Source organism: Bidens hawaiensis, unplaced genomic scaffold, assembly GCF_021521415.1.
Source record: "Bidens hawaiensis isolate Kalapana, Puna unplaced genomic scaffold, B.hawaiensis_p1.1 tig00010504_1, whole genome shotgun sequence".
Classification (NCBI taxonomy): domain Eukaryota; kingdom Viridiplantae; phylum Streptophyta; class Magnoliopsida; order Asterales; family Asteraceae; genus Bidens; species Bidens hawaiensis.
The window spans coordinates 554097-579577 of NW_027491802.1; the positions used below are offsets into that span (position 1 = coordinate 554097).

At 34.2% G+C, this 25481-nt stretch overlaps 2 protein-coding genes across 2 annotated transcripts; both read right to left on the minus strand.

The window, feature by feature from the left end:
• Positions 1 to 3749: 3749 nt before the first annotated feature.
• LOC143535494 (uncharacterized) lies at positions 3750 to 7780 on the minus strand. The gene is made up of 4 exons (XM_077029725.1): positions 7729 to 7780; positions 5301 to 6305; positions 4476 to 5003; positions 3750 to 4000 (listed from the first exon to the last, which is right to left on the minus strand). Exons 1-4 carry the CDS (start codon positions 7778 to 7780, stop codon positions 3750 to 3752), a joined length of 1836 nt encoding a protein of 611 aa, XP_076885840.1.
• A 5705-nt stretch (positions 7781 to 13485) lies between these two features.
• Positions 13486 to 24566, minus strand: LOC143535489 (copper-transporting ATPase PAA2, chloroplastic-like). The gene is made up of 17 exons (XM_077029721.1): positions 23923 to 24566; positions 22167 to 22244; positions 21492 to 21589; positions 21355 to 21408; positions 20442 to 20528; positions 20172 to 20336; positions 19127 to 19237; positions 17654 to 17722; positions 17462 to 17571; positions 17214 to 17319; positions 17052 to 17118; positions 16845 to 16924; positions 15647 to 16101; positions 14972 to 15146; positions 14748 to 14879; positions 13887 to 14037; positions 13486 to 13802 (listed from the first exon to the last, which is right to left on the minus strand). Exons 1-17 carry the CDS (start codon positions 24533 to 24535, stop codon positions 13696 to 13698), a joined length of 2658 nt encoding a protein of 885 aa, XP_076885836.1. The 5' UTR covers positions 24536 to 24566; the 3' UTR covers positions 13486 to 13695.
• Between the last annotated feature and the right edge of the window lie 915 nt (positions 24567 to 25481).

A 25481-nucleotide genomic window follows, 5' to 3' on the forward strand; every position in this document is an offset into this window, starting at 1 on the left:
TAAAACCTGTGTGGTATTTGTTAGTTCACGGTTTTGGTTTCTGTAGCGAGCGAATAAGTTATAGATAGTCATTAGTCTAGGTTGAATATTTATTGTAAAATGGCACATTCGCTATAGATTGTATAGCGGGTGAGGTCCATTTGTTAGTTAACTAGGCTATTCGTTAAGTTATAAGCCCATTCGTTATGTACTATAACGAATGATGGCTTATTCGTTAAGTTATTACCCATTCGTTATGGAGGCATAATGAATGGTGTCTCATTCGTTACTATAGTAAAACGAATGAGACTAACTTAATGAATGGGACCTTTGGCCTATAAATAGGCAGCTCCTGTTCATAACTTAGTGAGATCCGAGCCTTAATTCATCCATACCCTCACCATGCCGGATTCTCTCCATAAGTTATTATCCATCATAATGTATTCATCTCTAAGTTATTAATAAAGTATATATTTAATGTATCGATCTCGTGTTTATCATTATTGATGTATCGTGTTAGCGGTTAGATCTTGGATCGTAAAACGTTTACTCAGTATTTGACAAGCATTGTTTAATTCTTGATTTTGTAAACACAACGTCATTTGTTTTGATTTTACCAGATTGTTGAGGGGTGGTTTCTAATTTTTCAAGAATTATAGGGCAAGGAAAACAAGGATTTAAAATAGAAGGGCTTGAAACCATATCCTCAAACCCGTATCCCGACGCTACCATGCCTCTATAGCCGCCACTGTTACGAAGTTCCATACCACCATCGCGCCGGTGGTCGTCGCCGATTTTGGTAGCTTCCAAGTTGCCTACCGCGGCCGCCGTTTTTCCCGGTTCTTATGGCCTCAGTCTACTCGGTATTGACCTCTCGAGATGAACCTTCCACCCTCGGCCGCTGTTTTTCCCAGTTCTTTATGGCTTTGGTATGCCCGGTATTGACCTCTTGAGATGATACCTCCACCCTCGGCTTCATTTGGTCCAGTGGTAGCAAGGCCCGGTTCATCTCCAAGAGGTGCACCTTTTTGTTTGATTCCGTTGGCTTTGACATGTAAATCATTTTTTTAGTTTATGAGAAAGATTTTGTTTTTGGCTATGATTCTGAGAACAGAGGCTGTTTTTTAGAATGAATTGGCTTTCACTCTGTATTGACAGATCGGTATTGATTGAACTGTAATCGTTAGACATGGCTAATGGGTTTGGGTAGGTGAATATGAGATGATCATAGAATCATTCACTGCTCTGATACTATGTTGATTTGTAATTATAAGAATAGAGAAAAAGCTTGAAATATATTGTTGTATTGTCTGTAACTTGTTTCTCTTACAATGAAAGAAGACAAACTAATATACACATGGGACCTTATCTCTAAACATGAAAAATACAATAAAGAAATACAAGTGAATCCCTTGATTGATGAAGTAAGCGGTCATATGAGAGGCTGTCATTTGGTTGTCAATTCTTTCAAGAAAGGTAATAAGGAAATGATGTAAAAAACTACTCCTTGAATATATATTTCATTTTTATTTCTAACAATTTTCTCTCCTATACATGATTATCATCGGGTTAATGATGATGGGAATGACAAGGGAGAGGTAATTGATTTACAACAGAAGGTACATGAAGAAGTAGATGATGTTGAATGGGAAGAAGAACCAATATGGAAGGAAGGCTGTGCTAATTGGTTTATCAAAAGAAGGAAACATGTTGTTCCTCCGTCTTATAAGAAGAATTACAATATTCGTGGTTATATTGAAGCTTAAAAGGGAATTATCGACTGGATTTTTTATGCTGATTTGAAGTTGTTTGGGCTAAAAAGATATGATGGAATTCAATACTTTAAGATGTTTTTAAGATCTTTTAACTCTCTTCCAAAATTTGAGATTAAAGATTTGGGAAAGATGAAGCTAATCAACAGGAATGGTGATAACTTTGCTAATGTGATAAGGACGATTATTTGAAAAGAAATTGTAATAGACAATAAGTTATTGAGGTAGTTATGGAAAACGAAGATGAGAGAGATATCCTGAGGGCTTATGATCCATTGCACTTGGTGAACTTATCTAAGTCTAATTATATATACATAAAAAAATGATTTTTTATATTCCTGCATGGAAGTCAGAAGGGATTAAGTACCAAAAAATTGTCACAGTTTGTGTAAGACACAGGGTGCATGTGGGACGTTTCAAGTGACGAGTTTTGATGAAGACTAAAGACAAACAAGAAAAAGTTAAAGCTACTACCAAGGGGGATTCTGTTGGTACATATTGGTGTCAGTGGTTCATTGGTTTATGTTTGTAATCGAGTCTGTATTTGATACATTTTATTTTGGATGTTTATGTTTATATTTTGTGTATGTTTAGGTAGAGGCGAAGATGGTTAGGAGAGAAGTTAGAAAGTAGCAAACTTACTTAACTTCTCCATGTCTGTAATATGTGAAGTTATGTGTTATATAAACACAAATTTGGCAAGGGTTTTGGGTTGTTCATTATCGCCTCTATGCGTCATTAATTAACTGTGTATTGATTGTTATCGAGATATACTCAATATACCAGAGAAGCTTTTGTGATATTCTTTTTCTTCCTACTCATCCTAATATATTAACACACTCGTAAACGAAGAATAAGGGGATTCCGCACGCTTAGAGTTCGTGACAACGTCGTTATCCATCCGTTGTAGGGAACTACATAAGTGTATTATAAGCATTAACCAAATAATGTCCTAATGATTATACAAAGTGCATCTTGAACCAACTATCAAACTAATAACTAAATTTAGATTTCCGATACCAAAATACTAATGACATATATAGTGAAAAGATCCAATACACTAATGCCTTAACGTACATTACGTACGTGAATCCATTTTTTCACGAATCGATCCATGAAATCACATCCAAACATCTCGAAATCGTCAATACATATCCAATCAATCATTTGTTCACCGAAAAAAACAGTTTTGGATGGTTAATCGATCAATTTTTCACTTTTTACACGAAGACCTTTTTTTGAGCGTTTGTTGAGCATTTGCTGAGCGTTTAAGTTTTGTGAGTGTTTTTTGAGTGTTTTTAGGTTTTTGCCTTTGTTTTTTTTGCTTTTGAGCGTCTCGTGTACCTAACGTACGTTAAGCATTAGCGTACAGTAACTCCACCCTATATATATATATATATCAAACGACTACATACCAAAATCGTACAAAACTAACACATCAACCTATAATTCGACAATCAAAAGTTTTTACATTAACCAGTCACAAACACATCCCGCATAAAAAAACATTACTTTTCTAAGAAAAGTGATTGATATGTCGGTGTCCCCCTCCCTTTCAAAAATATAAGTGGTTCTGTTAGTCACTAAATGAACCAATATCTCAAACAGATTAAGACCCCTAACACGAGCTTTTCATCGAGATGCTTTTATCAGGTCTTAATACGTCAGACTTGTCGGTTCATTCGATGACCAACAGAGAAGCTTCCTCACACCGACATATTGGAAACGTTGATCAGAATAGAATACTAGTTCCTTATACGGGATATGTACATACCGGTTGATTTCAAAAACATCTTATGACAGTACTAAAAATGTCATACATATACAAAAATATTAACACATCAACCTATATCACCTAAAATTTTAAAAATAATCCTAATCACTTGTAAGCTTTCTCCTGTAACCCGCCTCCGACTGTGCCCTAATAGTTCCATAATAACTTGTAAGTTTAGATTTAAAAGAACTCAAATGTTGATCCAATGGAATACTGACTATAAATCATTGGAGAAGATGAACACGTTCATCAATCATCGCTTTATTCCACTCAGAAGACTGATCACTGCTCATGGCTTCATTATAAGAGATAGGATCATTAAGCTTTCCGGTGTAAACTTCAGTCAGGTAGGTGACATAATCATCAAAGTTAGTAAGTCTTCTAGACCTAGATGACCTCCTAAGTTGATTAGCGGGTTCATCATTGTCTTGGTTTTGAGTGTTTGATGTGCCTTCATTTTCTGTTATAACGGGTTCTGAGTGTGGAGAAGGTGGTGCAGAAGGTTCAATTGCATGGGGCAAGAGGAATAACCGGAGTTACAATAATCGACGAGTCTCCCCCCGCATCTTGTATTTCTTGCAATTCTTCATAAGGGTTAGTACTGCTCCCACTGATCTTGTAATCCTCCAGGAACACGGCACGCTTGGTTTATACGATACGAATTACATGGGAAGGACAATAGAAACGATAACCCTTTGAATTTTTAGGATACCCGATAAAGAAGCAGGTAACAATTTTAGGGTCAAGTTTCTTTATGAAAGGGTTATAAAATTTTGCTTCAGCAATATAGCCCCATACTTTCATATAATTAAGACTCGGTTTCCTTCATGTCCAAAGTTCATAAGGAGTTTTAGGGACAGACTTAGAATGAACTCTATTGAGTATATGAACGGTTGCTCTTAAGGCTTCAGTCCAGAGAAATAGGGGTAAATTAGTGTTGGCTAACATACTGCGTACCATATCCATAAGGGTTCGATTTCTCCGTTCAGCGACACCATTTTTCTGAGGAGTGCCTGGCATGGTATATTGGTTCACGATCCCATGGCCCTTACAAAACTCATAAGATGGACCAGGGGCCTGACCTACATCAGTATGTCTTCCATAATATTCACCTCCTCTATCTGATCTGACAACTTTTATTTGACGATCTAATTGTTTTTCAACTTCAACTTTATAATCTTTAAAAGTTGTTACAGATTCAGATTTTTCTTTAATGAGATACAGGTACATATATCGGGAATAATCATCAATGAAAGTGATAAATGAAGTATGTCCAGCTATACCAGCAATGGGGTAAGGACCACTAATATCAGTATGAATGAGTTCTAATAAATTAGAGCTTCTAGTGGCGCCTTTCTTATTTGCTGATGTCATTTTGCCTTTAAGGCATTTGACACATGTTCCAAAATTGGTGAAATCGAGATGTGGTAAGACTTCATTCTTCACGAGGCGGGCTAACTGGTCTCGTGAGATGTGGCCTAAACGTTGATGCCACAACATAGAAGAAGTCTCTAAGTCTCATTTTTCTTTAATCTTTGTGAGTGATTCATTAATATTATATGACAACAAAAATTTAGAAAAATTATCATCTAGTTCTAATCTATAAAGACCACCATCCAAAAAGCCATAACCAAATACTTGAGAATTTAAAGAAATAGTAAGTTTGCCACGACCATGAGAAACATCAAAACCGTCCATGTCTAACTTTGGTCCTGATACAAGATTTTGAGTAATCTCAGGAATATATAAGGTATCATAAAGTTTAATACATAAACCAGTTTTCATTATTAATTGTAAAGTTCCCACAGCCTTGACTTCAAGCTCTTTATCATTCCCCAGTCTTAGTGTTCTTTGGTTTCTTTCCAGCTTCCGAATTGAAAGGAATCCCTGAGTAGGATTGGTCACATGAACCATAGAACCGGAATCAAACCACCATGTATTAGCAGGAATAGTTAAATTATAGGAATCAGGTATCATAGAAAGATCATTACCTTTCTTAGCTAGCCACTCCTTAAAGTCCGAAGAGTCCTTCTGCTTATGAATGTACTTCTTACAGAACTTGCAGAAGGGCTTTCCAGTGGAGTTCTGAGAGCTAGTTGAGGCACCTGTATTAGTTTTCTGAACTTTAGCAAACTCCTTTCTTGGATTAGTGTTCTTCCTCTTCTTGGAACTGGTGGCAAGGTAAGCAACTTCAGGTTTGTCCATCTTCATACGCTCTTCCTCTTGCACGCACATAGCAATCAGCTCATTCATAGTCCATTTATCCTTCTGGGTGTTGTAATTAATCTTGAAAGCTTCATAGGAAGCTGGAAGAGAGGTCATGATGAAGTGCCCCAAAAAATCGTCACTGATCTCCATGTCTAATCCCTTCAGCTTATGGTCCATGTCGTTCATCATCATAATGTGCCCATGAATGCCACTCCTTTCATCGTACTTAGTAGTCACCAGCTTGAGAATAAGAGTACTAGCATGCGCCTTAGACGTTCCTTTGAATTGTTCCTCCACAGAAGCCAGATAGGTTTTAGCATTTTCAGAGTCTGGAATGGATCCTCTTATGGGCATGCTAATGGAGTTTTTCATAAGTATTAGAGACATGCGGTTGCATCTCTTCCATTTTTCAAAAAGTAAGTGCTCAACAGGAGTGCTATCAGTGGTTAGTGCTGGAGGTTCATTCTCGTTTGGAGCAAAGTCAAAATCCAGGAAGGCAAGATTAAGCATAAGAGAGTCCTTCCAGGCAGCAAAGTTATCTCCAGTTAATGATGTGATTCCACCATTCGGAGCTGTTATTGGAATGTATATGAGAATGTTAAGATACTAAATTAGAAGAAACTTAGAGTGAACTAGGGGCAACTTAAACTAATTTAGGAATAAATAAGAACCATTTAAATTATGAAGTTGTGATAATAGATATCTATTAAGTTATCTCCAGTTAATGATGTGATTCCACCATTCGGAGCTGTTATTGGATTGTATATGAGAATGTTAAGATACTAAACTAGAAGAAACTTAGAGTGAACTAGGGGCAACTTAAACTAATTTAGGCATAAATAAGAACCATTTAAATATGAAGCTGTGATAATAGATATCTATTATTAACATCAAAATAATAGACTAATGCAATTAATAAAATTCTACTTAAATAAAAGATAAATCACCTTTGGGCATAATTAAATTTTACTTAAGTATATGTGCAAAACAATTGTAACACATCACCTTTGGGCATAAGTGAAACAACCATTTTAATCATGCACGAGTTAGTTTTGCTTTTATATAGATGTATCGCATCACCTTTGGGCAGAAGTGATACATTTAAATCATGTTTAAGCTAAACTAACACAACTTTTATTTAGACCTAAATGATATGTTAGATGTATCACATCACCTTTAGGCAGAAGTGTACATCATCATTCATTCAAGTTAAGCTTTTTATATGTTTTGTAAAAGTAATCCATATGAATTTTAAGTAGTTACAAAACATTGGTACAGTTAATAGCAAACAAAATATTAGCGCGGATTGGACAATTAGTGTGATTGAATTTTCTAGTATACTGTTCACGAAAAAATTTTAGTCTCGGGAAATTTAGTTTTCTGGTTTGATTCGTTTTCGGGTTTTGTGTTTTCGGAAACTCAGTGTTTTCCGAAAACTGTTTTAGCCGTAAACACATACACCCATAAGTTTATAAACAGTTAATAATGTTTGATCTGAATTCTTAGGGATTGTTGGTTTTATCCAAAATTTGATTATTTTCAAAGTAAGTCTTTTATTAAGTTTTACAAAATTCGAAATATCTTGGTCTAAATATTAATCAAAAATTTAGTAAAACATTATAACAATCCAGATATTGAACCAGATTAAACCAGATTTTCAAAAACTGTTATGAACACGAATAATCAGGTAATTTACCAGATTTCGAAAAACTGTCAGGTTCTATCATATACGATTTTTAAAACCGAAAACTTTTTAGGGTTTGTTTATTTTCGGGTTTTAATCAGAACAATAAATAAATAAAGCGAATTAATAAAACCGAAAATTGTTAGGGTTTATCAGGTTTTAGTCCATGTCTTCTGGTTTTAGATCCTGAGTTGATGGAAGACATGAAGAACTGGTTAATCAACATCGCTCTTGATACCACAGGTTGATCAGTTCTTCATGTATATAATAGAAAACATGTATATTATGATAAACCTACAACTAAAACATACCTGTCACAGCAGAGAGAGAGGCCACGGCTGATGAGAACAATCCAGACGACATGACAGTCAGATTGGTCGGGTTCCCCTTTAGGATGTATATTAGTGATGGGGATTAGGGTTCTTGAGAAGCCGAATAATATAGAGGGAGAGAGGGTCACGAATTATATGTGAGGTTTATGGTTATATTTAATGATGTTAATAAGTCTCTCCATATATTTATACACCCAAGGAAAACCCTTTATTAGCAAGAAAGGATAATTTTGTTCAACAACAATTACCTAGCTAATATAATAATAAGGTATAATTAATTAACTTTGATCTATTATAATATAAATGATCATGTAGGTCATACATAAATATATATATATATATCCATATATTTATTCTTACAACACTATCGGACTCCATCAGTGAAAACCTCTAATGAATAACGATTTAGTATCATGTTATTAAATATGTGTGTAGGGGTGTTTATGGCCCTATTTTGATCGTTTTTAGCAATGTATTCAAACGAGCGACCGGTATTTAGAGCCCGGTATTTTGGAAGGTTTGCTAGGGCATCAAATCGTCGGGTTTCTTTTAAAATACTGGTTTCTAAAGTCTAAAGACAAACCGGTTTTAAGCCCAATAGATTTTTTATATTTTTTGTAGCTCATATTTTTTTAAATGACTTATAACCTAGCAAATAAAATTGAATCCAAGGTTGCAAAAGTCGCTAGCCAGACGACTGGGAAGTTGGGAGTACTTGGCCTTAGTCGAAGAGTACTCGAGGACGGCTTGTCGAGACTTTGGCCTGGGAGTGTATTACTAGTTGAGTACTCGGCGCCTAGACGCGATTTTTACAACCATGATGATATAAACCTATTGCACACTTTTAGTTTGAAAGAAACGTTTTTTGAAAATCAAATAATTTTGTACTATTTTTTGTTATGTATGGATTAACTTGTGGATTATTTTTTAATATAGAATCATGCATTTTTATGTTATTTTTTCAGTTGAAGTTGTATTTATATATAATTATAGGGTAAACATTCAACCCAGTTGGACCTCTCGATACTACTCGGTTCAACCGGTTGTATCATTTTTTAGCTCAATCCGGTATGGGTAAAAATCTGGTTTTTTAAACATTGGTTTCTAGGTCAAATCTTGAACCAACCTGTTATTAACGTTTGTTTATTATTGAGAACCGAAACCAAACTATTGACATTTTTAAACCGAAGCATGAATAATGGTTTGGTTCCGGTTTAGGTCCATTATGCCTATATACAAGTTGTCTTATAAAAAATATTGTTTGGTTCACAGTTTCAACACATTTTGGTAATCTTCTTTTCTAGGAATTCCTCTGTCTATGCCTGCTACTAAACTTATTTTCTATTTTAGGAATTTTAACTAATCATACTTTTAAAATAGTTGAATTTATTAGTTTAAATCTAGAACGGGCAAATGAGGAAATCAAAAAAATCAAGTTCAGTCAACAACTATTTGTTTAAAATTTAAATCTAGTACGGGCAAAAGTTAGCTTTTTTGGATTAACAGTTGGTTAAGGTTGTTACCTTTTGTCAAAAGTCAGTAATTGTATACTGGTGATATAAAACACATATAAAAATAAATTATACACTAATCTTCTTCCGGTTCGGTTTTATTGGCCAGTTTTGGTAAAACCGGTAAACCAAATTGCTCGTTACAGCTTGGAATTTTGAAACCAACCAATAGAAAATTTAAAAAAAATCGACCACAAAATCAAACCGACGAACGGTTTGGACGGTTTCATGATTTTCAACCGAACTGTGAACACTTCTTTGTGTGGGTGAATACCAAACTCACTTTATAACACTATAAGCTGAAAGTTTTAGTATTAAAGGGTTTGGGTCATCTTGACCAATTTAAACTAAAAGTTGAATTTATTAAGGGGTTTTTTGGTTCATTTAGATCTGAATGAGCATCTGTCTCATTTAGCAACAATAGTAAGTCTGAATGATTCAGACATAGTTTTAACTATTCAGATGTTTTTTTGTTTGGAACCAAACAGTCTAAAGTCTGAATGAATCAGATGTTTACATCTGAATGGTTCAATTCAGATGTAAACAAACAGCCCATAAAAGTGGGATGGCCGATCTTAAGTACAAGATTGATATATTAACTGTACTGCTGTGGGTCTGGTTCGTTTTTGATCCATTCAAATGACCATGGTCGTATTAGGCCATATTAGAGATTTGACTGTCCAAAACAAGTACTAAAAAACGCCCCTTACATAAATATAAAAAAAATTCCAAAAGATCACCGGTAATTGTAATACTTCATTACTATAGGCCAAGACTTTATTAGATTGTTTTAATGTTTAAAAGACTTGTTCATATTTTTTTGTCCCGTACTGGTTTATTTTCAGCCATTTTCAATACAATTCACTCACTAAGGTCTAAAAAAATTGATATATGTAATTATTTAAAAAAATATTTTGTGCCCTTACCAAGATTGTGCCCTAGACACTAGGAGAGCCTTGTATGGGACGCCCCTGCAAATGACCTAGACCACTTTAAAAAGCTTAAAATATCCAACTTTTAAATTAAATGAGTCGATATAACCCAAATCCACATTAAATTGCTTAATCTATGCAACTTTTAGTTTAAATGGGTCAAAAGGACCTAAACTCACTCTAATTTACTAAATGTTGATATTTACTTATAATAGTGTCCTTATTGTTTAAATACGATAGTTTTCTATTTAATTACAATAGTTAGGCGGTTGAAATAAGTAAAAAAATTTAACATACGTTTACTTTTTTTATAGCAAAGGATTCAAAATGAGGCTTCATCATCACCTGAACTCCTGAAGATATCGTTGTGATGCATGAAATGATCATTAGAAGAAAGGCATGACTATATAAAGGGAGTTGGTCATGTTGTGTAAAACCAACCCCCAATGTATGTATGTGTCCTTGAGGAAATGAAAGAACATCTTACAAAAGAACTAACTTCAAAGTCAAGTGAACGAACAATGGGTTTGAATGTAACATGACTTGCAACAACAGTTTGACTAGCGAATGGAAAAAATGCACAAAGATTTTGATAGAAAATGTCGATGTAATTGTGATTGTAGTAGTGACGCGGCTAAAGATGATTCGCTCTTTTTATTGGTTTGCACCTTCTTTAATTCGGAATAGTTTGGTTTAATTTGCGATACTTTGGTTTGTAATGCATCATTTAACTTATAATATTTTGGTCTGTAGATTGGCTTATATGTTTTAATGAGATTATTTTTTTCTGAGTGTTGGAATTTAGGGTTTAAAAACCGTGAACATCTTTATACATAATTGACCTATATAAAGTGATCAAAATATTAAAGTTATTTGCTTATAGCAACGACAGTCATCGCTATAGAGCTTTGCATACTTAATCTTGTTTCTTTTTAATACTTAAATTTTATATAATAAATGTTTTATAATTAACTAAATGTTAATATAAATATTAGAGAATATACATATTCAAATACAATCTCCTAATTATGGTAACACTATAATACTAAAACTCTAATAATATATTTTAGAATATTCTAGAATATTCTATAATAATAATAATAATAATAATAATAATAATAATAATACAAATGTTTTTACTATATTTTAAATAGTATTTTGCACTAGTTACATGGGTGATATGAGATATAGGGCTAGCTCTTTAAAGTCGTTGCCATTGGGTAAGCCTAACGACGTCATTCTATTTATTTATGCTACTCCGTAAGATAATTAGCAAAAATACTTATGTAACTAGCATATGATGACTACAACTCGTCGGGGCATGGTCAACATTAACGACTTCTTTTTGGTTACCAATTAATGCGGAATAGAAGAAAATGAAAAAATAGCCTATGGCGACGATGTGTCGTATCGTCGGGATAGCCATTCTAGATGGCGCCTTAAGTTTCAGAAAAGTCACCCTAACGCTAAAATTTTAAATGTCTACGTCGACGTTGTTTAGAGGTTACCTAAGCCACCGATCAGGTGTCATCTATATATAACTCTTCGCTATAGGGCCAATCTCTTTAGAATACCACACTTAATTTGTTGTTCTTTTAATATTAATGAAATCTTGTTTGGTGTTAAAAAATTAATATTAATGGCACGTTTTTTATGTTAAAAAATTAAAGCTTGGATATAATTTTTACCTATTATAATTTGAAGGTAGCTATGAGAAAATTTTATTCAAATTACTTATGACAAATTTACCAATTACTTGAATCCCAAGTTACATATTTCAATTTTACTGCATTTTCTTATATTTTAATTAGGAATAAATAAATTTAAACCGTTAAATCATTAAAAGAGTTTGTTATTTGTCATCATTAAACTCTCCGATTTTCTCTCGATTTTACGTTACTTCATAATCTAGTTTCTTTATATACATTTACATTACTTCGATATTACAATTACTTCATCCACTTGTTTCTTTAACAAAACTCAAGTTCACAAAAACCCTTAGAAACAACCTTAATACTTCTTCTTCGATCGATGGAAGAATCAAAATCAGCAGCGATCATGGTGGCGGCTTCCAGTCACTCGCATGAGTTCGAAAAGAAGAGAGATATCATTATCTCTAAAACCCTCATCTCTGACTCCGCTGATGATCGGTTTAAGAATTGAAGTTAACGGGAGTCGGAATGTCGGTTAATCGTCTCCGAAGTCACGCGTCAAAACAAGTCGTCCAGGTTTCAAGACAACTTGTGAAAGAATGGAAAGGTGTTGTTGATGACTGGTTGAAAGATAACAATGGAAAGAATAAAGCTGAGTCTATTGATCCAAACCCTCCACAAACCGACAAGCCCCGATCGTTAATTGGAAGATCGGAGGTTCCTAAACCAGTGCTTGACGTTTCCGATGAAACGGGAATTGGAAGATTGGTTGGTGTTCCTGACAATATACATGGATCCAAAGAAACAGGTTTAGAACCCGGGAGAAAGATCGAGGGGGTGGATTCCGGAAACTTGAAGAAGCAAATATTGATTGATTATGAATGTGATATATTTGATGAATCTGTGAAAGCAACGGGAACTGGAAGATTGGTCAGGGCTATTGACGAGAAACATGGATCAAAAGAATTCGGGAAACTTGAAACGAAAGATTGAAGATGGTGTGGGTGTGGAAGAAAAACTTAAATACTATGTTGATGAAGAAATATTATGTGGAAGGGAAGAAGATAGGAATCAAAAGGTTAACGTATGATGAAGAAATTAGGTTATGGAATTCTACCCATATTAAGCCACCGCACAAATGGCAGAATAGAAGAAGATGGTAAGAGTGCATGGAGTATTAGTTGACAGTTTTTGTGTAATCATCCATTATTAATTGGTCAAATTTAGATTTACATTACTGTTTTTCATCTTAATTGATATTGGTTTTGTTGGATTTTGTGTAGAAGTTTGGGTGAGAATCAGTTAAGTTTGTTTGATAACTAATGTTTTGGTTTTGATTTTGTAAGGTTTTTATTACAATTTGTCTGCATATTAGCTTATTAAAAATATGTGCCTCCATTAATTCGATTAATCATGGTTTTAAGAATTGTTCAATTAAAATTTTAAACCCAACTAAAAATTCAGGATATTTTTTTACAGCATAGTATAGTAGAATTGTAAAATAACCAAGAATTCACGATATTATTACAACACACATGTACTTGTTGCCGCTCTTATTTCTGATACATTTCCGACATAAATAGAAACACAAATTCATTAGCATGATGCAGAAAATACCCGTGTATAAATCATTATTCACCGAAATATACATCATCGTCCTCTTGCAAGATCAAATGTGTTACAATGTGAATCTTATTTCATGAAAATCAGTCGTATACCATAATAGTTAATACCAATAACATACATGCATCAATACAAAAGCTATTATGTCTTTGCCTAGCCGCTTAATTTCCTCTAGTTACATGGGCCCCACATCATCACATCATTAAATTATCAGAAGATAGAAGAACCTCACTTGGGTATGGCGGTTTTGTTTTTCAATTTTTGGTGGGACCCATGAAGTTGTAGAAGTAAAGAGTTGCTGACAACAAATATTGAGCTAAAAGCCATCAATCCACCTATTTATTAAAACAAAGGTTTACACTTCCAGTAATCATATAATTAAAATTTATATAAAATAAATAAATGGAACTGTGAATCACCTGAAAGTGAAGGTGTCATTGCAAAATCAAAATGAGGAAGAAGAACACCAGCTGCAACCGGAATTGCAACGAGGTTATACGCGACAGCCCAACATAAATTCTGATTGACTTTTGACATTGTTGCTTTTGCAAGATCAAGTGCCTCCACCACCTGCCATCATTCATACATGTCACATAAATGTTTTTTAAAGTGCCAAATGGGTGAGTCATGTCAGAACGAATTTGGGTCAAACACTTCTTGTCCAGATTTGTAATATCAACTAGGGGTTTGAATGTGCCGGTTTTAGGCTCAAACTAAACAAAACTTTGGCTTTCGGATTATTAAAAACCTTAGGTTCGGTTTCGATTTTTCCATTTGGGCTTGAGATTTTAAGGTCAAAACTCGAAAAGAAAACTTAGTCCACAATAATGAACTTGGGACTAAAGCGTTGGGCCTACATCTTGTTTGCTTGTTGATAATTGATTGATCATAATGATTTGGGCCAAAATACTTGTGTACTATTTAGTAAATTCTTAAAAATTACTTATAATTCAAAAGTAAAAAAAATAAATGTATAAACTCGGTTCGATTCAACTTTTCAGTTTTAATTATATGCAAAACTGAAACCAAACAGAATGTTCAGCATTAAGAAAACATAATACACATAACTAATATCCAGGTATTTTTTTATTTGGGTTTGGTTTTTATCGCTTCCGGATCGGATTTTTCGGTTTCATGCACCTCTAATTTTAACACATGGCTTGTATCCAGGTACTTTTGTTTATTCAACCCGTTAGAAATAAAACATAAATAACCTGAAATCACCCGTACTTGGAATGTTATCTAGTGTACCGGAAGGGCATTTATGTAAAAACGCTTACTTGTGAAAGTTTGTTCCCGAGAAGAATAATGGATGCTGCATTAGAGGCAGCATTTTCTTGTCCTTCAACTTGCAAAGCAATTCCAACATCAGCTAGAACCAAAGACGGTGCGTCATTAATCCCGTCCCCAACCTGTTAAGAGATTGAAATTGTAAATATAACATACATTTTATTTTCGGTATTAACAATAATCAGTCAGTTATTGAATAATAATAATAATTTACCATTGCAACACGATGGCCAGAGTTTTGCAGAGATGAGATGGCACCGGATTTTTGTTGTGGAGTTAAGGATGCATTGATGAGATGAGTTTCTATACCTACTGCCTTTGCTACACTTGCAACTGCCTCCTCCCTGTCTCCTGATAACAGGATTGTTTCGATCCCCTTCTCATGTAACCTATAAAAAGTAGCAAACAAACTCAAAAATTTATGTTAATAAAGACAGCATCAACGTCTTGTAAAAATATTGTAATATAGGTTTATGGAATAAAACACGTAAGTGAATTTTGTTAAAAAATGCTTTGCTTTTCAAAACCCATGATGACAAATTAGTGTCTTTTTTTATCTGAACAAGATATATGAGTTAGTCGCTATTTAAGATATATTATAATAATTTAAATTAAATAGTTTATTATCATAAATAACTAATCATAACTAACTAGGAGTGTAAACAAGCCAAGCTGCTTGAGATCGGCTCGCAAAAAGCTCGAAACGAGCCAAGCGTAAATGAGCTTGAGCCTAAAAATAAGTTTGTTTAATAAATGAGCGAAGCCCGAGCTCCGCTTATCAAGTTGGCTTGCAAGCCTAAACAAACGTATTATTTGTATAAATTTTTAACACATTACGTAGATATTTTTATAATAGTTACAATTATAATAAAAATAACTAAAAATGTACCTTTTCACGGTAGATTCGGCATCATGGCGCAAATTATCAGATATTCCAATAGCACCAATGATTCCCTCACCTTCCCGACCAACAAAAACAACAGTCTGAGAATAATCCGATGATGAACGGCAACCAGATGATTTTTGCATCACATCTTTCTCCAAATTCATAATTTCAGACATGTTTTTTCTATGTTGGAACCGTTCATGAACCCATTTCATAGATCCAACGGCCACTAACTGCCCATCAACTTCTGCCAAAGTCCCAAAACCGGGCTCTGCTAACTGCCTACTTGTAACTGGAATATTAATATTCAACGATTCGGCTTTAGCTATGATGGCCTTGGCAATTGGATGTGATGCTGTTTTTTCTACTGCAGCAGCCAATTCAAGAATATCGGTTTCTTTATGAGTAAAAGATGCAACACCAGAAACCTCGGGTTTTCCATCTGTTAATGTCCCAGTCTAGTAATTGTGGGTGAGAAGACACGTCAGCAAAATGGGTCATTTAATCAACGGGTCAAACGGTTAATTCATTTCCTTTAGGAACATCAAGGGTCGGGTTGTAAACGAACCGAATGCACACAAACAACGCATGCTCGTGTTCATTCGTTCAACAATAACCGAACAAACGATCGGACACGAAAAGTTAAATGTACGTTTTTTCTTATTTTGGTTTGTTCGTTAAGAAAACGAACATAAACGAACTAAAACTGACACCAAATCAAAGATTTTAATATCAGGCATGTCATGGGATGCTACAGAAAATAAATAAATAAATAATTTTAAATAATATCAGTGATAAAAATAAATTTTAACACTCCTTAACGGATATAAACGAACGTAAGTAACATAAGCGATCCTAAATGAACGAACATAAACGATCTTTCACAAAACATAAATGAAAGAACAGGACATGTGTTCATGTTCGTTCATTTAATTAAATAAACACAAAATTTTGCTCATGTCCGTTTTATTTATTAATTAAATGATCATGAATGAACTTCCCACCGAACAGTTCATCAACGGTTCACTGAACGTTCGGTTCGTTTATATGCCTGTGTCAGGTTGGTTAACTCGCTGATTAGTGTAACGAAACATAATTTACGAGGTTTTATAAAACTACACTTTGAGCGACCCGTTTCATTTTTAACTTATTTAGCTCGTTAGAGATAAAGCATAATGTGAATCAATCTATAATTAAAGACCTTGTCAAGAGTTATAGTGTCTATCTTTGCCAAGCGTTCCAACACATCACCTCCTCTGATAAGAAGTCCTTGTTTAGCACCTGTTTCACATCAATGGCCAAAAATTTATTAAATAAAATACAAAAAAAAACAAAGAAAGAAAGAAATTTCAGATATAATATGTAAAGCATATTGTTAAAATGATCAGTTTTTTATTTATTTATTTACCAAGAGAGGTTCCGACAAGAATTGCTGTTGGTGTTGCAAGGCCTAGTGCACATGGGCAAGATACCACCTAAAAAAATATTATTTAGAGGCATTTACAGATGCTTAGTTTGTAAATAGCTCGGAAAGTATATAAACAGGATGAAGTTACAAGATTGTCCTCACCAAGACATCAGTGGAAAGCTTTAAGCTCAAAAGTAAAGGGTTTCCGTCGGGGCCAGAAATGTCATTTAGCAGCACATCAGGGAAAACGTGTACCCCAGCATAGTACCTTAATATAAAGCCAGAGAGCAACATCATCAATAATGATGAACAAATAAAAAATATGTTCCAAATGTTTCAATATATAATATAATATATGTATCAGTAACATATACTTGCAATACTGTGGCAAAAGATATATAAGTAGTTACCAGAAGGCAAATGTTGCTGCAGATAAGGTCATAACACTGTAGACAAATGGGCCGGCAATCGAGTCTGCAAGCCTTTGTATAGGTGCTTCACGGCCTTGAGCGTCCTCTACCTAAATAGTTTTATTCAAAACTACTTTACTTTTTGCAATCCTTGTTACGGAAACAAAATTAATATTGAAACAAAATACTAACCATTTTAACAATCTTTGTTATTGTTGAGTTGGAGCCCATGGATGAAGCTTCAATTTTCAGTGGACCATCCTGAAAGACAATCTAACATGGTCATAGTACTGTAAACGAACCTAAACATGGTCATGCTCCTGTAAACGAATTGAACGCTTAGTGAACCATTTAGTTGGAAGTGAGTTTATGTTCGCTTATTATTTAAACAAACAAACATGAACAAATTGTTTTTTAGTTAAACGAGCAAACATGAACACATGTCTCGTTCTTTCATTTATGTTCGTAAATGTTCGTTTATGTTCGTTAGTTTACGTTCATTAAAATATTCATTTAGATTTTTTATCCATAAAATTTAGTCTATTTTAATAACTTTTTAGACCCAAAACATTGTTCTATACATCACTTCTAACCGTTCGGCGTTCGTTTGTGCTCTTAATGTACTAACACAAACAAACACAAACAAACAAGAACAAGAAAAACCATCTTAGTTTAATTGTCCGTGTTTCAATTGTTTGTTCAGTTCGTTTACTGTTTACAAGCCTACTTTTGATATAATAAGTCATGTTATGAAAAACATAATACCCCGCATGCTTAAATCTCAAAAGCTGATCTATACTATATATAATGCACCAAACAAGGGTAAATTAAGACACCCATTTTTAAGTTATTTACAACTCTTAAAGCATGAAGTACAACTTTAAATAGGGATACACTTGTCTTTTACACACCTAAAACCCACGTTCATTTGATTTTCATCAAAATAATTACAAGTATAGTACCTTAACTTTACTTATATTTTGTTAATTAAGAAAATAGTTACAACTTTGATCCCTCATGATTAACTACTTTTTACTCAACTTTATTTTTTTTGGTTTTCTCCATATATGCCTTACAAAAATAAGATTAAAAATTTTTCGAACATACCTATTTAAACGTGTTTATTTTTGTTGACGTTTCAGTATAATTTTTTTTGAAAACAGATGGACGGTTTAAAATGTACAAGTCATTACTACATGAAATTATGCATGAATGTACAAATTTCTAAAGGATAAAATTTATATTCTCATGTTTCATTTAATTACATATCTAGCCCTTTATCTTTTTTATAAAAAACATAAACGAACTTATTAGTTATTACAATTCAAAGTTTAAGGAATAATTACAAATTTGACTACTTATTATTATCTAAATATTACTCAACTTTAATTTGTTTTTCTTTTATATGTTATATAAAAATATGATTAAAAGAACTTAAATTATATAAATATCAAAATAATCAAGACGAACTTGAGGTTGAGCTCGGATTGAAGTTTTAGTCGAGCTTGAGCTAGGCTTGGTTTGCTAACAACCTTTACGTATTGTTTCCCGCTGCATCGCGCGGGTACCTGACTAGTCTTGTATATAATGTGAAGATAAAACTTAAAAGTGTCTGCTATTTCTGCATGCTTAAAGTTAATAACTAAACAAGTTGCCACATCATACCCAGTTTATTGTTCCAGCCGACACTAAAAGACCTTCTTCCTTAAACACAGGAAGTGACTCGCCTGTTAGCATGGACTCATCCACAACACTTCTTCCCGCAACAACTTTTCCCTGCAAATAAAAACGATCTTACAAAATGCACACCAGGAAGCGATTTTTTATTATTATTATTTTATTTTAATTTTTGGTAAAGGGGACAGGACCCCAGCAAATATTTCAATAAAAATAAAAGAAGAAAAAATGGGTTAATTTTCTCGACAATATAGCTGCTAAAATGATTACGTTACTATAGCATGTGTTAGATGTGAATAATAAATCATGACCCATTGTTCAACTAATGGGTTAATTTGGGTAAAACTAAATTCTATATGGGTCACCTTATATTAGTCAACGAGTCAAAATGAGTCACCTTATATTAGTCAACGAGTCAAAATGAGTCACCTTATATTAGTCAATGGATCACCTTATATTAGTCAATGGATCACCTTAAATTAGTCAACGGGTCAAATTGTGTTATCTCAAATTAGTCAATGGGTCAAAATGGGTAACTATTATAAAACTTCTTCACTTGAAAATACGGTCCAAATGGGTTAGCACCATTGTTTGTGTTCACTTACTCGTCACCGCCGCCGCCGCCGCCCCCGCCACTACTCCACCTCTGTCGCCGTGGCTACCGACACCCCCATCATTGCCTCCTTCCCCACCCACCTACACCACCACTGGGATGGGGTGGGGCTGGGTACTTTTTTCTAAACGACTCATTTTGACCTGGTGGGTACCTATTTTTCTAGAACGACTCATTTTGACTTGGTGGGTGGTTGGAGGTGGACGGGTACACTTTTTCTTTTCTATTTTTCTAGAACGACTCATTTTGACTTGGTGGGTGGTTGGAGGTGGATGGGTACACTTTTTCTTTTTCTTTTTATCTAAAGCGACACATTTTGACCCAGGTTGATGTGTGTGTGTGTGTGTGTTGGGGGGGGGGGGGGGGGGCAGGAGTTAGATATGGATAACAATGTTTCACTTGAAAGTTAATAAAACTTACATCTACAGGAATCGTTTCTCCGGGCAAAACCAATACCAAATCTCCAACTCGAACATCATCAGTAGGGACTTCAATGCAAATTGAATCAGAGCTTAATATGCTGCCATCTGTAACATTACTTTCAGATGAAGAAATTACTAGTCTTGACTGTGTGGATATCAATGACTGCAGACATATATATGAAACATGTTTGTTATCAAGTTAATACTTTTTGAAATATTATTTAAAACTTCCAAAGCTGTAATCTAATATTATCATAGATAAACTTACTAATAATTCATTCATGTCGCTAGATGCTCTAAGCCTTGCCCTTTCTTCAAGTGAACGTCCCAATAAAACAAAACCAAGAAGCATGACCTGCATGCTAAAAGAGAGCACCCCTTCAAGATAATATTAACAGTGATCTAAGATAGAGAGCAAAAAATATGTGACTAAATGAGTACAAAGTAGTCATATTGAGTAGAGGTGTGCAGAAAAAAAAACAAAAACCTAAAAACCTGAAAAGCAAACCATATCCTAAACCTGAAAAAACCGAACCAAATAGTTAATTCGGTTTTTCGGTTCCATTATCGGTTCCATAGATGTTGCTTATTCCATTGATGTTGCTTATTCAAATAGCTAAACCGAATTCAAATGAATAAACCAAATAATAAACGGTTTAATTGGTTGAATTCGGTTTGGACAGACACATTCTAATATGGATCAGTTCGATTTTCGTTTCGGGCGCAAAAAAAAATAAAAACCTTATAAACCGATATCCTAACCAATGAACACCCCAAAATTATTGAGAAAAAAACTAACGGTGGCAAGTGGCAACATGAACAGGTTGTGTAAGTGGACCATACAAGTTTGATTCAAATGGGTGCTTTGGGAGTCACCGTGCCAGTCAAAATAGTTCAGATCGGTCAAGCCTGTCTAGGTGTCTATAAAAATTTGTCCAATATTTTATAAATTATGATTTAAGAGGTTTTACGAATTAAAAACACATTCCGGGCTACTTTCAATCTGTTACCCGGTTCGACCTGTTACAACTTTTTTAACTAGTTTATTTTACTTTACTACATGTTTAAATTATTTATCTGATTTTACCAGATTGACCAGTTAATAATACAATATAAATCTAACCAACCCATTCATATGTTAGCCACCTCTAAAGAGAACCAATAAGTTACGGTATACAAACCGGCTCATCAAAGAACGTTGCATCCCATCCAAGCTCAGGGTTAAGAAGTGAAATCTACAAAGGGAAGGACGTATTAGTACTATGAAATAATGTCTAATAAGTATAACTAACACCAATAATATGCAATAAATGCTCACCGCACTTATCATAAAAGCAGCAATGGATCCAAAACCAACAAGAGAGTTCATGTTTGGAGATCCCTTAAAGAATGCCTTGAGGCCATCGGAAAGCAAATCTGAGAAAGATGCAATATTATACGTTAAGCTAAATCTGTGTCCCTAAGCTAGATCAAGTTAAAACTAAAAGGCAAATAATGCTCTATTTGGTTCTTTTAAATGTTCATAAACAATTGTACTATTTCAAAAAGGGCCACCATTGACTCATTAAGGACAACTTGCCCCTTTTCACCATCAACAAAATATGCAAGTTCTCCGTTGTTTAAGCAAATGTGTGGAAATGATAACCTTATGTCCTTAATTTCATCTCTCTTAGGCTGCTAGTAATTTAGAAAATTTGGCTACGCCTGCCAAATTTAGAAATCCTTCGTTTAATGTTAAGGATTGAATAATCTATCACTTTTTCTTGAGAATTCTATCTGTGTATTCCATGATCCACAATATTGATAAATAATAATAGAAATGTGTCATGCTACAGATCGATCAATAGTGTTAGTCTAATAATTGCACAGGAACGTTCAGGATATAAGTGCAATCTAGGCTTCATGTTAGTATTGAAAAAACTGCTTGTATATTATGAAGAAGCAATGTGGAGCAAAACCAAAAAAGCTAGCAGAAAATGTAAATTTAATCAACCTCTTCCAGGTCCCAGCAAAGCTCCAACAGCTAAACTGCCTTTAAAATAGGAGTTGTGAAGTAACTGCATTAATGCACCTGTAAAAGACCACAAGTTAAAAGAATTTTAGGTGCGTAAAAGACAAGTGCTATACTAAGAATAACTTTACAAGATGTCCAGATCTAGCTATATAACTAATGAATAGCTTTCCTTGTTTAAATAATTTAAGTGTTTATTTAAAGTCAATTTCATGACTATTCAATCAGTTTCGGTTTACTAAATTTAGCTCAACCTAACAATACTAGATTTTTAAATTCACAGGGGAGGTTCAAGAGGAAACCACAAAGTTACAAAAAAACTGAGAAAAGTACTACCAACTAATCAATATTTTTAATTTTCGTTTTCATAGATTTTTAATTATGTGGTTAAAAAACACAAAAATTAAGAAAAATATGTAGCTCACGAAGTTACATATACTAAAAAATTAAAAAATATTGATTACTTAGTAATAGATGCCTCAGATTTCTCGTATTCTTTTAGTTTTCTCATGATCCCTTCCCTGATATAATTTTCAAATTTCTATACATCAAATTAGGGTTGTTCAAAAAGTATGTGGCTCGTGGTTCGCTAGAAAATATCTCAAAGAAAGCTCTGCTCGATAAAAGCTCGAATCTAAGCTGAGCTCAAGCCAAGGTTGGCTCAGCTCATTGTTTAGTTTAGATTAAACCCTAAATGTTAATATATAGTAATAATAATATCCTACCTAAATAAGAAAAAAATTAAGGAGCTCGGATGGGCTCGATTACTTCCCTATATGGAATCGCATATCGAATCTAAAACATGGTTGAGTTGTTGTACAAAGGAGCATAAAAATGAGAATGATGAGAATGATTTGTGGCCCAAAAAAAAACCTCAAAAAGACTAATAAAAAAATCTTAACTCAAAATATAAATTAAAAACAAAGAAACGAAAATGCTCCCCCCGTCGTCCACGTTCCAAATAAAAAAGACAATGATAAAAGAAGATCATTTTGTTTTTTGTTTATTTATTGATTGTGCATTAATTTGTGACATTGTGTCTTTTTTCTTCGATATTGTGTTATATTACTCAACATTGTCCTATATTTTGTGATATATATTGTGTTTTATCGTTTATTTTCGTCATTGTCTCTTTTTTTTAGTAAGAAAGACAGGGAAACATTTTAGTTTTTTTACTTTTTTCGTTTTTCTTTTATATTTATGATTTCCCTTGAATTTTTTTTAAGTTATTTTTTAGGGGTTTTTTAAGGTCACAAATTCCTCTCACCCTTCTCATTTTTGTCTCCCTTAGTATTTTAACATTTACCTCTAAAGCATTGAACAAAATAAATTTCAATTGTTCATGTGCTAGATTTACAACTTAAGGCAGGAAATTTCAAAATTATTCACTCTGTTTTCCAACTTTTGTTCAATCCCAAAATTAGATTTCTACAGTGTATCTACACACTGAATCAAAAAAATTGCACAAAACCATTTCAATTAATACAATCTCCTACTAGATTTCAAATGCTAGATTCACAACTTAAGAAGGCAATTCATTACCAAACTAAAACAAATCAATAATTCATCACACTACCTAAAAGTCAATTTCAATATTATTCAATTTGTTTTCCAAATTTTTCTCTCAACCTACCAAAATACACTTCTATAGGTTAATCTAAGTATCTAACATCCTATACACTAAACATTATACAAACTCATTTCAATTATTATCATCTTCACCTACTAGATTAATTACCATGACCGATATGAATCCCTGTCGAATGCGCGATATGTGCGGCATGCGATCCACAGCACAACGCCACCAACATCCACGCAAACACGACTCGGTTCCGGCTCGCAACCATCAAGGCCTCTTTCCGGGCCACCGTCTCCTTCCACTTGCTCACCTTCTCCTCTATCCCAATCCCCGACACTCTCCTCTTACTCGGAAATCCACACTCCGTTAACCGCCTACCTAACTCATCCGCCACGTCATCAGCCACGTCAGCAGTTGAGTTTAACCTAACCGCCGCGGTTTCCGTCAGCATGTTGACGACCACGGACTCCACTCGCGCGTCGGAGGAGAGGATTGACTTCACGCGTGATACGCACGCGCCGCACATCATCCCGGTGACGTCTAGCAGAACTGGTTTTTGTTCCGGTGAGGTTTGGTGTATAGTTTCCGGTGAGGTCTGGAGGTTAACTGAATTGGTGATGACGTGGTTGTGGAGGATGCGTGGTGGTGGACGGTAGAGGTAGGCATAACGGCGTTTGTAGTTAACGTTAGGGTTGGAAATGCGGTGGTAGTTAACGGTGGTGGACGGTGGTTTATGAAGTGGGAGAGAGATGTGGAGGAGGTTAGTTGTCATTGGTGTGTGTAATTGAGAGAGAGAGAGAGAGTTGAGATTCATAAAAGGTGTTGGTGGTCGTTAAAATATAACTTCCATTCTCGATCCCTGTATTTTTTTTGTTTAGTTAATTTTAGTGTTCTTTTTAAACGACAACAAATGTTCGGACACTCCGGATCACCCAAATGTTCAAAGAACGGAACATGGTGGCATGGTTCATCCACCGAGGAGGAAACCTGTAACTCATCATGTGTAACTGCGTATCGATCAAAACTATTTTAGACATAGGAGAAAACCAGAATTTGTGTATCAGGTTCATTGTTAAGTTGATAATGTGAAAATAGATGGAATATTTGTGAACTTGAATGGTATATTTGATCCTTAGATTGTAAGTTCTTTTTTTTTTTGTTGCAACGATGGTTGTGGAGTAATCTATTTAAAAACAAAACTGATTACAATACAGTGATAAGTATACGAGCAATAAGATGCATCGTAACTCCTTTTTGTATAGCAAAACTAATCTACAATATTATAGTTAAAACAATAAATCTTTTGTATCTCTATTACTTTATAGAAAACTACAGTTTTATCAGTTAGAATGAAAATCTAAGAGATGTGTTTCTTTCTTTAATGAAGTTCGTGAGGTCGAACTTTTGTAGACGAATGGGAAATGAATTGGTATATACCAATTGTTAAATTGGTTTTATAAAGTTGTGACTTTACGAGTGATTTTACCTTTGTTTATAAATAGAACTAATTAACAAGTTGTAATAAATAAAAGACCTCTTGCTATTTGATAGAAGATAGGGGGAAGCAGTGAAACTTTCGGTATGGCCGATTTGACAAGGGTTATCACGTGGGCAATTGATTGGAAATGAAGACATGATCAATAAGAGGTCCATATTTTATTACAAATTGGATAAAGGCACCTCATTTTTCTCGTTGATATCATTTTAATATGTTTTTT